Below are 17,470 nucleotides of genomic sequence, written 5' to 3'. Positions count from 1 at the left end.
GGAAGGGCTCCCTGAAGAAGTACTTCATGCTTGCACAGTGTGGTTTCTTATGACTCTTATGGTGGGAACTAGATAGAGATTTCAGTCATGTTTTTTTTAAATTTTTATTTTATGTGTGTTTGCCTATTGTATTGCTTGTGGAGGCCAGAAGATGGTGTGGTTGTGAGCCACCATAAGGGTGCTGGGAACCAAACCAAGATCTTCTGCAAGAGCAGCACATGCTCTTAACTGCAGAGCTATCTCTCTAGCCCCCATGACTAAGGTAATCCTTTTTGGAACTGGTCATTTCTGAGGGCAAAGGGTTGAGCCAATAGGACTCCTTATTTCACATTCATATTCCTATCAGGAATATGCTCAGGGGTCTCAAAGAAAGAGAATACTACTCCAACTGAAAGTCTGTACAAGACAAACTTGGCCTTGATCAAGAGGGTGTCCTTAGGAGGGCTAACAGAGGCAGGAAGTACACTTGGTTCTTTTCTATATCCTTCCTTCCTTCCTTCCTTCCTTCCTTCCTTCCTTCCTTCCTCCCTTTCTTCCTCCCTCCCTCCCTTCCTTTTTTCTTTCTCTTTTGAGACAGTATATGTAGCCCTGGCCGTCCTAGGAATCTTTTTATAGACAAGGCTGACCTCTAAATCCCAACCAGTTTGCTTCTGCCCACAGAGTGCTGGGATTAAAAGTGTGTGCTAGAAGCTGGGCAGTGGTGGTGCATGCCTTTAATCCCAGCACTCGGTAGGCAGAGGCAGGTGGATCTTGAGGCCAGCCTGGTCTACAAGAGCTAGATCAGGACAGGCTCCAGAGCTACAGAGAAACCCTGTCTCAATAAATAAATAATTGTATTGCTAGCTACTTGGGTTTTATGTCATCCTGTGTCCCTCACCTCTACGCTTGGGTCCTACCTCACAGTCTTATTTGATTGTCTAGCCTTAAAGGAAACCTTAGAAAAGAAAATGAAGCAGAGAAGGAAGGGGATTTCCATTCCAGTAACTTAAGGTCCACGAATGCAGAGGGGCTTTTGTGCAAATAAAGGTTTTATATTGGATCGGATATTTTGATTTTTGCTTTTAAAAAAATTCATAAAAGTCTTTCTTACAAGATAGGGGTAAAAAAGATAATATTTTAATTCCTTGTCTTAAGCACAAGTTTTTGATGTATTTGATGGAAAAGACTCATCTTTAATATTGCCTTTGCCCAGTTGCTCATTCCACTCACAGGAGTGACTTGCTCCTTCAGGGCACCTGCTCAGAGTGTCTAAGGGGGCGGGACTGCTGTTTTCAAAGCTGGGTAGCGATGTCCCAGAGCGAAGGTTGTCCCTTTCATTTTTGTGTCTTTAGAGTTACTATTGTAAGGATTACACCAAAGACAGTCAGTCAACACATTGATCTTACTTTGTTTGGTAAGAACAGTCTCTGGAAACCCGTCAGACAGAAAATAAGGCCAAGTGGATTAAAAAGATGACTTCAGAAGCGAGAATCAACAAGTAGCCAGGGGCCCCAGGCTGGGTTACTTTTCATACCAAATAACTGTTCCAGGGAGTCAGGGTGCGCGCGACTGCGAACAGCCACGCCCAGAGTGATTCTCATTCAAGTTTCTGGAAGAATTTGAAGGAATTTATTTCTTACTGATTTGGTTTCAACTTTTGAATTACATTTATTGGGAGGGAGGGAGGAGGGAGGGAGAGAGAGAGAGAGAGAGAGAGAGAGAGAGAGAGAGAGAGAGAGAGAGAGAGAGTGATTGATTGATTGATTAGAGGGCAACTTGCAGGAGAAAACTCCCTTCCAGCATGTAGGGGGCTCAGGGGGGATCAAATGTTGTATTACAGGCAAGTAATCACCATACCAAGCTGTCAATATTATTTTAGTGTTTCGGGTGTGTGTGTGCGCGCGTGCACGCAGGCACCCATGCATCTCAGGCTTACAGGACTCACACTTTTGCTCCTGTACCAAGTCTGCTAATTAAAAAAAAAAAAAAAGTTTCTTTCCTACCTGATTAGTGGTCCTATCCATTCATTCACTTCGAAGCGCTGAAGGGAAAATCCCTTTTCTTTCCCAATTTGGATCTAGTGTTTTAGGGGCCTGCAAATTAGCCAAGACTATAGATGAATCCAAGAAAAGACAATTGTCCTAAATAAAAGGGGGAGGGGCCGGAAGGCAAACAGGTATTTTTTGCATTTCAACAGGAGAGTCTGGAAGGATATATTGAGCTGAGCTTTTTTATGCTATTGGCCTGGAGCAGCTGACTCTTCTGGAAACTCCCTGGGGGATTAATTTCGTTAGCTTTTGCTTTCCTCAGTGGAAATCTAGGAAATATTTCTTTCTGCCTCTACGGCATTTTAAAAGGGTTATCTTAAAAAAACATCTTTATTCCAAGCGGGGGAGGAGGATATTTGGGGATGTTCTAAGCATGCCCGATTGTGGCTTCTTGTCAGGGATGATTAAGCAGTTGACTCGGGGCAGCAAAATTGGCGATTTTAGTTAGGAAGGCCAGGAACGAGGGAGAGTAACAATCACCGCTCTCTAAGAGGGGCTCTGTGGTACGTAGAAAGTGCGTAATAGTCCCAGACCTGGTGCCGCGCGATCAGGCCCCGAACAGACTTTTGAGAAACTCGGTGTCGTCCGAGCTCCACCTGTTCGTTCAAGTTATTTCCGCAGGTGCAAGTTCAGTTAATATCCGCGTCCTAGGGTGGCTGCGAGAATTGACGACGGCGGCAGGGCGCCCAGCTTGGAGGAAGCGCTCACCAGGAGCAGCTCTTTCCGGGTCTGGGTGGGGCGGACTTGAGGACGCCGCCAGTGCGCCCCCCAGGATGCGTCACTCGCCTCAGGCTTATCAAAACTCCACCCGAGTCCCAAGAACATCTTTACTTCCTCTCTTCCTGGTAGCAGCCTCGCAGTCCCGCGCTGAGGGGATCTTACGTCTAGCCCGGACTCGAGGGTGTCGTCGCGCCTGCAGACCCACCTGCGCAGCCTCTCTTTCTTCCCATTCACTCTCCCGTGCCGGGGACTCTAAATCTGACCCCTGGACCTTCCTGGTGAGGTAGGGCCGCGACGCCACTGCCGGAGCTGGAAAGCGAAACCGCTCTGCTCCGCAAACGGCACCGCCCGCGTCCGCCCCTGGGGCCGCCCGTAAGTTTCGATTCTCGACGAAGCGGTGTCCCGCGCTGCGGCCAGAGCAGCGGCAGCCATAGCGCGCCATGGCCGACCCCGGGGTGTGCTGTTTCATCACCAAGATCCTGTGCGCCCACGGGGGCCGCATGACCCTGGAGGAATTGCTCAATGAGATCGCGCTCCCCGAGGCGCAGCTCTACGAGCTGCTGGAGGCGGCGGGGCCGGATCGCTTTGTGCTATTGGAGATCGGAGGCCAGGCCGGGATCACTCGGTCGGTGGTGGCCACCACCCGAGCCCGCGTCTGCCGTCGCAAGATCTGCCAGAGACCCTGCGACAGCCTGCACCTCTGCAAGCTCAACCTGCTGGGCCGGTGCCACTATTCACACTCTCCGCGGTGAGTGCACCGGGACTGGGGGAGCCCGTCTGTCCGGGGACGGTGGGGCTGCTTCCTGGGAGAGGATGTCGCTTACTCCTCTTTCCCTCTCTCCCTTTTCCTCTTTAAGACCCCGACGTTAGTCGTTCCCAACATTCCTAATGGTGCGACCCTTTAATGCTGTTCCTCACGTTGTGGTGACCGCCCTTCCATCGTAAAATTATTTCCGTTGCCACTTCATAACTGTAATTTTGCTACTGCTATGAAACGTAATGTAAACAACAGTGTTTTCCGACGGTTTTAGGCGAGTCTTGTGAAAGGGTCGTTGACCCCCAGGTTGAGAACCGCTGCCCTGGGCTAAAGCGCTATTGCTTGGCAGAGACTACACTTTTTCCCTCCTCGCTATCCTGGCGTGTTGTGTTCACCTCCGCGGTGCTGCGCACTCTCGTGTGTCTCCGGTGCACCAACCCCGGGGCCCACTGTGGCCCTCCACTCCTAGACTCTCCACGCTCCCCTCTTACTACCTGGCTAGAATGCCCCTCCTTGAGACTACCAAAGATGTAGTGGCCTCCACTCTTCCCTGCCTACTCTGCGTGGTGGTCCACACAAGTGACCAATCCTTTCTTGCGACCCATTCTCTCAAACTGCACTAAAGTGTGGTTTAACGTCTCAGGCAGCTGCTTCTGTTCATACTTGATTTCTTTTCGCTTCCTAAGTAACTGTAGGCGTTTCCAAGGCTTAAATCAAGTCTTTTATTTAGCCGTCTTCCAAATTTTGTCTCCAAATTTCTCTGAGAGGGATCACTCGCTTGGGTTCCTCTGTCGTTATCTCCTCAGACAGCTTCCAAACACACATCCCTCCCCTGCGAAGGCCCGTGCTATGAATCCAGCGTCTCCATCTCCCGCGTCTGGGAAACCAGTGCCCTGGTCACATGGGCCAAACTCTTTCCAAACAGGCTCTCCAACCTTACTCTCGACTTTTGTCCAGTTTATATAATTTTTCATCCTTCTGCCCTTTCCTCTTCCGGATCGCACTTCTGAGTGTTGTAGAGGTAATGAATAGTTCTAATGCTATTTTTTCCCCCAAATTTTGTGTGTGTGTGTGTGAGATGGTGGTAGTACTGAAGATGGATATAGTAAGGCCTCCTGCATGCTAGGCAAGCGCCCCACCACTGAAACCTTAGTCTTTTCGAGCCGGAGTCTGATTAACTTGCCTGGGCTGGCCTCAAATTTGTTCCATAGCCCTTGAACTTGGGTTTCTCCTGTTATACTCCCAAGAGGTTGAGATTGCAGGTCTTTCCCTTCAGGCCCACATGTCTACTCGGTTATTTTTTTCTGGGTAGAGGATTTTGCACACTTTAAAAAACTGAATGTTGTCCTGTTTTGGAAACCGCATGATCATCAAGCTTTTTATTATCCATTTACTAATCAAAACTTCAGTTACCTCCAGTGTGTGTTTATCAAAGCATACAAAGGAGGAAGGTTTTAAATGGATGGAGCAATATTCTTTAAATTGGAGCAAGAATTCATTTGGCTCATTGGATATTTGAAGAGGTGCTTCAAATATTTAATTTTTTATTTAAATGTTTTATGTTATGATGCAACAGTGTGAAAGCCTTTCTGACTTACAGGAAGTTAGGTTTAGCACAAAGACATCGAAGTTGCTTGCAACTGAAGAAATCACTGAGTGAAAAGGAAGGGAAGTGGTTAGAGGTAGAAAAGGAAGAACATTCTAGCACTGGGCCGAATGGCAACAGGGTTAGACCCTTTGTGAGTCTTTTCTCTGTCCTTGCCTGTTCTGGGAATTTCTTCTGTACTGTTGGCTTTTAGTTTTACACGTTTCAGTGTTTCTCTACAGTTCTCAGCCTATTGATAGGTGGCGCACACCTTTAATGCTGGCCTTGGGGTAGTGGGGAGGGGAGCAGAGGCAGGCAGATCTCTGTGAGTTTGGACAACCAGAGCTGTTTTACAGAGAAACCCTGTCTCGAAAAGCAAAACAAAACATAAAACCAACATAAATAAATAAAAGGAGAGGGGAGACAGCTGAGCCTCCATGTACCCATCGTTTTGATTCAACAGTTTTCAAAATATGGCCTGTCTTGTGTCGAGTATTCTTATCTCCATCCCCAGCCCCAGTGATTTACATTAAAGCAAATCCCAGCGATACTTCCTAAGTATTAAGTATTTCTAACAGACGAGGACTATGTTTTATTAGTATTCTCACGGTATAATGATCATTTTTAAGTAAAAAAAAAATGTCTCTAGCATTGGTGGTGGCACGTGCCTTCAATCCCAGCACATGGGAGGCAGAGGTAGAGGAATCTTTTGGAGACCAGGTTCAAGGCCAACCTGGTCTACAAAGCAAGTTTTAGGACAGCCACAACTACGTAAAGAAAACCTGTCTTGAAAAAAACAAAACGAAACAAGTCTTGGTCTCCCTCCCTTAAAACAGGGTCTCATTGTGTTCCAGGCTGGTTTAGAACTCCTCCTTAGGCCAAAGATACCTTGAACTTTTGGTCCTCATACCTCCACATAAGTGCTGGGAATACATAGTTGGCACAACCAGAGCGGGTATATGAGGTGCTGGAGCCTCAACTCAGGACCTTGTGCATGTTAACAAAACACTTTACCAGAGCAACTACATCCTCAGCCCCCCCAACTTTATTATTATTATTTTATTATTATCAGGTAATTTGATATTCAAAGTCTCCTGATTGCCTTATTAGTCTAACTTGTTTTTTTCTGAATAAAACACCTATATAGACATAATCTGTAATTACTTTGATACATAGCCAGTATGTTTTTAGAACTGCCATTTCACTTTGTTGCACACATGTTTAGAATTTTTAGTTTTATGAATTTTGTTTTTATTTTTATTTTATGGGCAGTAGTGTTTTGCCATGGGTTTTAGGGTCCCTTAGAACCAGAGTTACAGGCAGTTGTGATTGGCCATGTGGGTGCTGGGAATTGAGCCCAGGTCCTGGAAGAACAGCCAGTGTTCTTCACCCCTGAGCCATCTTTCCAACCCCATGAGTTTTGTTACTATTATTTTTGTCTGGTTTGAAACAACCACTTTAAGTTCACAGGCTGGCTCAGAAGCGGCACATTGCTGTATTTTGAAAAATTATATATGATAGAGGGATTATTTTGTCTGTTCAAGTTTGGGTAGGGATAGACTCTCCAGAGAACTCATTATGAGGGGAGCGGTGTTTCTTCTTGGAACTTGCTTGTGTAGACCCGGCTGGCCCCAAGCTGACAAAGATCCATCTGCCTCTGCCTCCAGAGTGTGCTGGGAGTAAAGGCACGCACCACCATACCCGGCCAGAGTGTGTTTATTTATGTGTGTGGGTGTTTTGCCTGCAGGCCCACTGCTTCCTTGTGCCTGGTACCCTCTGAGGATGGAAGGAAGCATCAACTCCCCTCCCCCAAACTGTAGCCACCATGGGGTGGCTCAGGTCCTCTGGAAGAGCAGCCAGTGCTCAAAACTACACAGCCATTTCTCCAGGCCTAGACTCTCCTCAAAGTCTAGTCAACTTTAAAAACAAAAACAAAAACAAAAAGAACCCACCAAGTTTGTTTTGTAGTATTTTCCCTTTAGCAACTCTTAGAGAATTTTGTCTTCTAAAACCTGACATGCATGAGTGATTCTGGCTAATGGGGCTAGCTAGCCATTAATACCCACAATGATATACTGTATTTGTATCTTGTAGTGTAATTTGCATTTTTGCTGGTCTTAGGATACTTTCTCTGTAGTACCTTTATTTATAGATAGAGATTCTCCCGACCTGGTGTCCCGGCCTTCCCTTTTGTAATGCTTCTGGCTATACATTTTAGTTGACAACAGGTCTTCCCTAGGTAGGCAGTGAAGCCTTGTTTGGGCGCTCAAGTTTGGACATTTCTGTTTGCTTTGCTGACATGATATTCCCAAACCTGAAATTCCACTCCCAGGTGTGACACAGACACTAATTATGCAAGAAGCACTGTAGAGAAAATGGCTAAATTAGTCTTCTTCATAGCTCCTGAGAGGTCCGCAGACCAGGCCTGTTTCTGCCTCCAAGTGCTGGGATTAAAGGCCTGTGCCACCCACCGCCCCACAAATCCTTCCCTTTTTTAAAGAGTATTTTAACATTATTATTGTTTTGTATGTGTGTAGGGGATTATGTGTGTACCGCAGAGCACACGTGAAGTTCAGCACAGACATGTGGATTTGGTTTTCTTCCTTTTTTTTTTTTTTTATAAGACAGCGCCTTGCTAGGTTGTGCATGCTGGCCTCAAACTCAAGAAAATCCCCCTGCTTCAGCGTCTTGGGTACTGGTATTACAGGCATACGTCATCTGGAAAGGTGGCTCAGCAGTTAAAAGCACTTTCTACTCTTCTTGGGTTCTGTTTCCAGCATCAGCATGGCAGCCCCAAACCATTTGTATCCCCAGTTTTGTGGGACCTGACCCCCTCTTCTGGCTCCACAGGCACCAGGTATGCATGGGGTACACATACATACGTGTAGGCAAATTATTCATAGATAAGATAAAAAATAAATAAACCTAAAATAAGAACCTTACCTTCATCAGATGGAGCAGGAATAGAGGTCTTTCAATTTTTTTTTTTCCTGAAGGCCACTGTACCTCGTAGCTGGCAGAAGTGACAAGCCAACCCTATTTGTGTGACTTCTTTAGCTTCTCCACTGTCTAGTAGCTGTATGCCACGAGATCTTCCATTAACTCAAGTTACTCTCCTTGCAGGCGTGATTTCTGTTGAACTGGTTGGAACAGATCGTCTTAAGGTCGTCTTGTGACTCTGGTTTCTGTCAACGTGGGTGTTTTTTTTTTCTTTCTGGGCTCTTTCCTGCTTTTAAAGTATTCAGTGCTGACACTTAGACTAGGTGTGAGGTCTGTGAGATGGCTCATGACGTCAAATGCTTGCCTTGCAAACCTGGTGACCTGAATTCAATTCCCAGAATCCACCGAAGGAAGGAGATGAAATCCACAAAGTCGTCCTCTGGTTTCTACACGCATTGGCACGCTTGTGCTCCCGTGCACGTTACACACTAGTGCTCACACACAATGACAATACACTGAAGAAGGGATGTAGAAGGACGGTCTGTATTTTCAAAGTTTTTGCCTGTTTCTTACGCAATGAAGAGCCCTGAGAGGCCCCGAGCCTATTCGTGTTCATCCTTCAGTCCCAGTCCTTTGCCTGTTTCCACGCCTACAAACCGACAGGTGATTGGGTTAGGGTATTTGTAAACTCTTGAATTTGCAGATTCAGTCAGCTGCTGATGGAAAATCTGCAGGGGGACAAACGGAATCATTGTTCTCCAAACAATCCCCTTAGAACAAGTATTTACATAGCATTTCCATTGTATCGGGGTTTGTGAGCCACCTCAGGGAGACACATGGGAGGGTGTGTGCCGGCTACGTGTAAATGCTGTACCCTTTACATCAGGGAATTTAACATGGGTATCGTCATCGAGGGGGACTTAAAAATCAACCTCTCGGGCCTGGCAGTGGTGGCGAACGCCTTTAATCCCAGCACTCGGGAGGCAGAGGCAGGCGGATCTCTGTGAGTTCGAGACCAGCCTGGTCTACAGAGCTAGTTCCAGGACAGGCTCCAAAACCACAGAGAAACCCTGTCTCGAAAAACCAAAAAAAAAAAAAAAAAAAAAAAATCAACCTCTCTGGTCCCCAAAGGATGGCTCTTCCTGCTTCCTTTGCTCTTGTCTGCTCAGCCTGTTTCACCTGCTCTATTTCCTATTTTCTTTTTGCCTTGAGCTTTTATGGGTCTTGGTTCTGGTCTTTGCCAGATTGTATCCCTACCTAGTTTTAAAAGGCCACATGGCACCAAGGAATCATGCCCAACTCAGACCTGTAACACCGCCTTCTCCGTGCCTACACCAGGCTTGGGGTCCTTGGGCCCATGGAATTCTCTCTCACGTTTCTGGAGTCTACATATGTCTCCCTGCGTCTTTCTACAGGGGAAAGAAAAGGCTTATATGGTCTGCTGCCTTCACTCCCTCAGGATGTCATTCCGTGGGTGTAGGGAGACCCTAAGCAGAGAAGTAACTGGTAGACCTGGAACTGGAAAACAGGGCTGCTGTCTCCCACTCTGAGATTGGGCAGTTTGAGTATTTGAAATTCACATTCATAATAACTGTCCTGGTTATTATGGAGCAGAATTTGTCACAATAGGAGGGAAAACTCAATAGATTCTCAGCTTGACTTACTATATATACATATACATGTATATATAGTAAATCTATTTTTATGTGTAGGCACTTCATATGGACCTTCAGCTTTGCTGTAGACCTCAGATTTTTAGAGGGGACTATTCTGCTTTATTAAGGCATAAAGCTTTCTTTCCTCATTATTAAAATGGACATTGTTTTTAATTCTTTTGCTACTAAATTATAATCTTTGACTATTTTGATTGTTTCTTTGTGCACATCTTCCTTATAGAACTACCTTAAGTTTTATGAGATGATGATACTAAATTGTTTTTTTAAGTTTATTTTGTATATGGCATTTTTCATTCTACCTGCATGTATCCCTGAAAGCCAAAAGAGGGCACCAGGTCTTACTACAGATGGTTGTGAACCACCATGTAAACCCATTTTTTTATGTCGTATCAATAAGCACATTCTTGGCTTACTTGTTTTGTTTTATGGTTGCGCAACTACTACCGCTATCAAAATCCAGAACACTTACTTCATCACCCCAGAAAATGCCCTCAGGCCTGATTCTTTCCCTTCCCCCCATATCCTGCCCCCCATGTATTCTGGCCCTTTGCTCTCAGTGACGGCACACAGTGTGGCCTCTCTCTGGGACCTGCCTTGCTCCAGTCAGGCGGAGTGTTTGCAGAGCTTGTGTTTTAGTTGAGCAAGTGGCACGTGGTTTTGGTTTACATACTGGGGAGGAGCCTTCCTGGGAAGTTCTTCCAGTCGGTAGAGTCAGGCATGCGCCTCTTCAGGCCTTCAAGGCACGTTTGCTATTTTCTGTGACCTGGTGACCAAGCAGGGTGCACGCCGGAAGAATCATTTTGGAATCTGTTCTATTTCAGATTTGCTTCATGATTTTTTTTTTAAATTTTACTTCATCAAACTTCACATTCAGTGTCAGCAATGTTCTGCAAAAATGAACTAAGAAACTCCATTTAAGTAATACTTCAATGATTAAAAAAAAGTCCAAACAGCGGCAAGCATTTTATGTGCAGGTACTGTGCACCAGCCCTCGCTCCACTGGCGCTCCAGACAGCAGTTTGACCACGCATCCTTCGTGCTTTTGTGATAGATATAGATATAGATATATCAGATGGAGAAAAAGAAGAAAACACCTTCATTAAGTCTAACTTTGCTTTCTTTTCATGAATTTATTTGCTTTGTAACCCTGATGGTGTTTTCTTCCAAACAGGAATTTGATCTTTACCTACAAGTTACTTTGGAGTAGGCAGGGTCTGGAAAAGGAAAGAGGAGGAAAAGATTCTGGGAGGCCAAGCATGGTAGGTCCAAGAAACAGGCAGGCCTTGAACTCAGTTTAGTAGGGGTGACCTTGAACCTCTGATTCTCCTGTCTCTGTCTTCCTGAGTGCTGGGGTTGCAGGTGTGTGCCTGGGTTACAGGCAGTGCCGGGGTTGCAGGTGTGTGCCACCATGCCAACTTTTAGAAGGCAGACATCACTTTAACCAAATTGGAGCAGGGGAGCTGAGCTGGTTGGAGAGAATCGACCATTTCATAAGCCTGTAACTGTTAAGCATTTCAGAGAAGGGAATTTAGTATTTTAGACGCCCACGCCCTCAGGCTGAATGGGGGAATTCGCTTTCAAATATTTTGACTCCTCACTCTCATCAGAACATGATGAACATATGCAGTCACCCCTCGGAGTCCCTGGGTTGGGGGGCCTTCCGGTACGCTGGTCTCTAATACAGAATGGTGTGGTTTTTTACACGTGACCTCCACATATCTATCCTCCCACATGCTTAAGACCATCACTGGCTTATGTGTGCTCCCTAAGACAATGTAAACACAGTGTGGCTGTTTATTCTGAAGTGCTGAGGAAGTGACAAAATCTGTCTGAATGAGGGATGAGGACGGTTGAGGAGGAGGTTTACTGTAAGAACAGGAGGGAGAGAACAGCCTGAGGCATCTCGATGAGACAAGGGCAGAAAGAGACAGGAAGAAAATAGCGGAGAGAGTCGCTGAGGTCCAAGAGGGCACATAGCCAAAATGGCTGGTTTTATAGGAAAAGAAAAGGGGTGGGGGGGGAGTGAAACTCAGAGACTGGAGAGGTTTAGGGTAGGGGCATACCACCAGCTTGGAGGACAGGTATTTGAGAGTAGGGAGAGACATTGAAGTATCTTGGGAAAGAATAATGGTGCCAGTTTCTTGGTGTGTGTGTGTGTGTGTGTGTGTGTGTGTGTGTGTGTGTACGAACCCAGAGACCAGAAGAAGGTATTGGATACCTTGAAACTATAGAGTTACTGGTGGCTTTGAGCTGCTCAATGTGGATGCTAGGAACCAGATTGGAGTCCCCTGTGAGAGCGCTGAGTGGCCTCTCTAGTCCCATACTTTTAAAGATTTAGTTAGGGTATGAAACAGGCATGGAGATCTTTGATTTGAGGGTTTTTTGTTGTTGTTTTGTAGTGGGGACAGAACCCAGGACTTCACACATGCTAGGCAAGTGTGTAACCCCTGAGCTAATCTCCAGGCTGGCCATGGCATGGGGGAGAGGATTTTTCCACGTCCCTAGGAGATCCAATTGGTACCAGTTTGTCTCACCTTTGGTCCCAGATCTCTGTCTCTCAGCTCCCTCTGGGCCTGGGTGTTCTGACCTCACTTCTTGTTGCAGCTTCAGGCGCCGCCATGTTGTGACAGTTGCCTGGGTTCCCTTTACCCCCAGAGTGTTGCTGTGATGTGGCTGTGGGAAACAGCCATTTAACCCCACTCCTTCCCTCCCTGCATAGCCTTGGCTGTGCTGAACTGTTTGACTCCTTCTCCGTCCTAGTGAGCAACTGTGCACAGGAGGTGACCTCACAGGAGGTGATGTATCCTATCAGGACCCAAAGGGCAGGCCAGTACAGAGGCCTGAATACTAACACAGATACCATCTTTCACACATCCTGGTTCTTTTTCTACCCGCTTGTATTATGGTGCACGATTTCCTGTTTTCTATGCAAATCAGTTATCTCAGTGTTTATCAGCCCCATGGGGTCCCTAAGGAAGGAAAGAATATTTCAATGTAGTTCTCATCAAAACCCAAGACTCTTGGTTTTCTTTTACTGTGATCTTTGGTTGAGCAGCTGGTATGTTTACTTACGGGAACACCCAGTCAGGAACTTCATTCAGAATTGACTGGGGAAAAGCCCAACCCTCAAGTCCTGGCCCCAGAAAACACTGGACTCACTTGGGGCTCTCACCAGTCTCCGGGTGTGGCTGGGGTCAGATCATTCACTGCAGCCCTCGGTGGGTGTTCACGTGCTGCCTGGGTTAAGAGCCATTTTCCGAGCTAGATTGTTAAGGCCGTGCCCCTCGGCTGGGGAGAGTGTGGGTTAAAGCAACATTTTGTCTTATGGATAGAAGGAAAAGGAAAAAGGTCATTTATTGTTAAGCTTGGGGTCTGAGAGATGCCCCTGCCTCTAGAGACATGGCCGGCCTTGCTACTTTTCCAAAGTTACCCTTCATTTCTTATGACTGGAGTAGCCATTTGTTTCTCCTGTATCTGCTCTGGAGCCAGTGCACATTGTAAATGTTTGCTTTGTCCGGGGCAATTCATGCAGGGTTGTAAACAAGCTCTTTTTCAGTCTGGGTGCTGGGGGCACCTGAGGCTCTAATCAGCCCTCTCCTGCAAGAGCCATTGTCCCCTGTGGGGAAGGGAACCATGACTACTTCCAGGATCGCTTGGGAGCCAGCCATTCAGTAGGCTAACAAACCCTTCGATTGAGACGATTCTTTTCCGTGCTACAAGTTGAAGACTCAACTGGCAGATCTGGGATGGGACCCAGAGGTTGCATTTCCCTGTGGACTCTGGTCGGAGGGGCACTTTGGGAGGTCCTGGGAGACACCAGTCCCTGGCTTTCGGCTGGGTGTCAGGCTCCGGAAGTAGGGCGGATCGGTGAGAGGAAAACCGAAGGAGGCTTCAGCCTTGGCTCTTCCAGAGGACCTAAGTTCTATTCTTGGCAACTACCTGGTGGCTCACTACCATCTTATAATGAGATCTGGTGCCCTCTTCTGGCCTGCAGGCAGGCAGAACAGTATACATAATAAATAAATAATTCTTAAAAAATAAAAAAAGCCAAAAAACCTGTAAGAAGCAGCTGAGGGAATGCCTGGAGCCTGTGGGGAATGCCTGGAGCCTGTGGAAACAGCAGGGCCTGCTGGGGTTGGGGCGCTAGCCACATCCAGACTGGACATGCAACAGGTGGAAGTCCTGTTGGAGGTTGGGGGATAGTAGTTTGCCCCAGGATGGAGATGAGAAACGAAGAGTAAAACTGGAGCCATCAGAAGGACAGCATCAAGAACAGCAGCCAGCCCAACTCGACTCCTGTTTTTAGACAATCCATACCTTGAGTGGGCTTCCGAGCAGAGGGAACCGCATTGTCATTCATGCCTCTGGTCAGGATGTCTGGGCTGGACCCAAAAGAAAAGCGAGGCTTCCTTTACTCTTTTTGACTTAACAGTTGTCCATCTCTCAGAGTCAGGAGATGGAACCTGTCTGTCTGTGGATGTGCTGGCCCCAGCTGGGCAGCTAGGCTATGCTCAGATCTGTAACAACAAGAGCCTTAAAGGGAATGGAAGGGAAGGGAACTCCTGCACCTCTGGCAGAGCTGTAACAGGGTGTGGGGGTTGAGGGGCGGGGGGAGGGTTACCTTCAGAAGCTCTTCTGCTTAGCAGCCCCCTCAGATCCTCCCTGTGGCCTCAGGGAGTCTGCGATAAGGTGCAGTTTCTGTCCAGATGCTGAGGGTTCTTGGTGGGTAGAGGCTGGTGGGGACAGTTATCTGAAACCACAGAGCAGAAGCCAAAAGTTAGCAGAACCAGGTCACCCTTATCAAAGAGCGCCAGAAACACCCTGGAAGCCAAGGTTAGCAGTAGGGAAACTTAGGGAAGGGTGTGTCTGGGAAAATGGCTAGGACGGGGGCCAGCAGCAGCCCTTCCCCTTTCTTTCCTTGAAGCAAAGTGTTCGGGAGGGCTGGTTGGAGTTCAAGGACTCAGTGGCCAACCGGGCTGTGTCTGTAAAATTTTTTTAAAGGTTTTGGTACATCTGAAGGCTTAATAACATTGCTGATAGTGACCTGTGTGTGTACACACACATGCACACGCATGCTTGTGTAGGGCATCATTCCTCGGGTGCTGTCCGTCTTCCTTATGTGTTGAGACAGGTTTGGTCACTGTGTTGGAACTCATCAAGGGACTGAGTCAGCTGACTAGTGAGCCCTGGGGATGGGTCTGCCTGTGTGCACGTCTCTGGTGCTGGAACTGCACACAAGCTACCAGGTTGTCATAAATGCAAGACATGCACGGACTTCTCTGTGAGCTGTTTCTCTAGCCCATGTGAATGACTTTTAAAGACTAATTTTTTCTCCCCTTCCTTCCTTCCTTCCTTCCTTCCTTCCTTCCTTCCTTCCTTCCTTCCTTCCTTCCTTCCTTCTTTCCTTTCACAGGGTTCCTCTGTGTAGCCCTGGCTGTCCTGGGACTTGCTTTGTAGACCACGCTGGCCTCAAACTCACAAAATTTCTCTTGCTCTGCCTCCCAAACGCTGAGATTAAAGGTGTGCGTGCGCCACCACCACCTGGCAAGACTAATTCTTAAAGAATGATTCCCATCTGGATGTTCATGTTTATGAAAGCCCACCAGATTCCATAAAATCATTTTGCATTCTGTTTACCAGGAATAAACAACTGAAAAATAATAGTGGTAATATTTTATTTAGAAATGAAAGACAATTATTAAAGGAAAAGTTTTAGTTAGAGATAAAAATTGAAATAAGCCCTGGATAAAACAGCTGCTAGTTTCTGCCCAAGACCCAGATATTTTAGTGCAGTTACTACACAGGTAATATGTAGTATCGTTTATAGAGGTAACAGAATTATGTGCTATTTTACAGAAATTGAGATACTCTGAATAATGTGTGTGTACAAAAGTAGTCAAGCTCATTAAAGGTTTTTGAATAGGATTCAACATCATCGTGAATCATTGTGTTAATAGTTTATGTTGTAAAGGACATGTAAATTATCACCATTGGTTCCAAAGTAGAATGGGTTAGTCAAAACACAATAGAGATTCTAAGAGTGAGCCATCTGGTGGAGGTACTGGGAACCAAACTTGGTCCTCTGGCAGGGCAGCGAGGGCTGTTGGCCATCAGTCTGTCTGTAAGCCTCTTGGTGATGTTTGTTCCTTGGTGGGCAGTGGCTTCTGAACATGCTGTTTTCTCTTCCTTTGCCAGTTTTTTCTTCTTTCACAGCTGTGTGCAAAAGAAGTATTATAACAGTTAAGGTCAGAGGTTATGTGTGCATGTATCAATTTGTAAATTATGTACCCCTCCTGATTCAGTTGTTTGGTAAATATATCATTCTTGTTATCATCATCATTAGTATTTTATTTATTGGGTTTTTGTTTGTTTGTTTTGGCTTTTTGAGACAGGGCTTCTCTGTGTAATAGCCCTTGCTGTCCTGGAACTCACTCTACTCTGTAGTTTAGGCTGGCCTCGAACTCACAGAGATCCGCCTGCCCCTGCCTCCCAAAATGCTGTGATTAAAGACGTGAGCACCACTGCCTGACTTATTAGGGGGTTTGTGTGTTTGTTTTAGTCAGGGTCTCTCTTTGTGGCCCTGGCTGGCCTGAAACTAGCTATGTAGATAGATCAGGCTAGCTTCAAGCTCTTATCTATGCCTCTCAAGTTCTGGGTTTAAAAATCATATGCCACACCCCCCCCTTTTTTTTAACTCTGAGGCAGAGGCATGCAGATGACCATGAGTTTGAGACCAGCCTGGTGTGTATTTCAAGTTCCATTCAAGTTCCAGGCCAGCTGATGTTATATGGCGAGACCTTGATTTTGCTTTTGTTTTTTTGTTGTTTGTTTTGTTATTTCTTTTGTTTTAAGTATATATTTGTCTGTGTGCTGTCAAACTAAGGTCATCAGGTGCTGGCAAACCTTTATTACCTTTACCCATTGTGCCATCTGGCTGGACCAGTGTACCTTGGAAAATTGTATTTTTTTTTGCAGGATTGATTATGTTAATTACTGAAGGATACATTATTGATTTTTGCTGAGTGAAACGGAGTCTTTTTTTTTTTTAAATCTACCTTACACCTGCTAAACAGGTGCTCTTCCACTGAAATCCACTCTTTTAAATTTTTTCTGTGTTGTTTGTTTTTCAAGACAGGGTTTTTCGCCGTGCGGTGGTGGCGCACGCCTTTAATCCCAGCACTTGGGAGGCAGAGACAGGCGGATCTCTGTGCTGTGAGTTCGAGACCAGCCTGGTCTACAAGAGCTAGTTCCAGGACAGGCTCCAAAACCACAGAGAAACCCTGTCTCGAAAAACCAAAAAGAAAAAAGAAAAAAAAAAGTGTTTTTCTGTGTAACAACCCTGACTGTCCTGGAATTTGCTCTGTTGACCTGGCTGGCCTTGAACTGGCAGAGATCCACCTGCCTCTGCTCCCAAGTGCTAGGATTAAAGGTGCACGCCACCACCACCTGGCAGCAATGGATTTCATTATGGCATTTTGTATATCCACGCTGTCATGCTTCGGTCTTTCTTACTTGTTTCCTTCTCCCAATGCCCTTGCCTGCCCCCACCCTCATCATCTTAGTAATTCCTTCTTCCCCTTTGGAACTTTGGAACTCAAGATGCCTTTCTCCCTCTCCCAGGTCTCCATCCGTCACGTGCATCTATGGCTCTTTTCCTTCCGTTTCTTCTCCATCCGTTGCGTGTGTCTGTGGGTGCCTTCCTTCCTTTTCTCCTGTGAAGCACAGACACGGACAGTTGTCCCCCTTTCTCCTGTGAAGCACAGAC

At 46.3% G+C, this 17,470-nt stretch overlaps 1 protein-coding gene across 1 annotated transcript in view; it reads left to right on the top strand.

The window, feature by feature from the left end:
* The first annotated feature begins 2,735 nt into the window (after positions 1-2,735).
* The window catches only part of Zc3hav1 (zinc finger CCCH-type containing, antiviral 1), a 43,721-nt gene continuing 28,986 nt past the window's right edge, over positions 2,736-17,470 (top strand). The window contains exon 1 of the mRNA XM_005365839.3: positions 2,736-3,495. Within this exon, the coding sequence (XP_005365896.2) occupies positions 3,188-3,495 (308 nt within the window). The 5' untranslated portion in view covers positions 2,736-3,187. The remainder of the gene's footprint in view (positions 3,496-17,470) is intronic.

The sequence above is a fragment of the Microtus ochrogaster genome, unplaced genomic scaffold (assembly GCF_000317375.1).
Source record: "Microtus ochrogaster isolate Prairie Vole_2 unplaced genomic scaffold, MicOch1.0 UNK4, whole genome shotgun sequence".
NCBI classification, from domain to species: domain Eukaryota; kingdom Metazoa; phylum Chordata; class Mammalia; order Rodentia; family Cricetidae; genus Microtus; species Microtus ochrogaster.
This window is presented reverse-complemented; position numbering and strand designations above follow the sequence as displayed.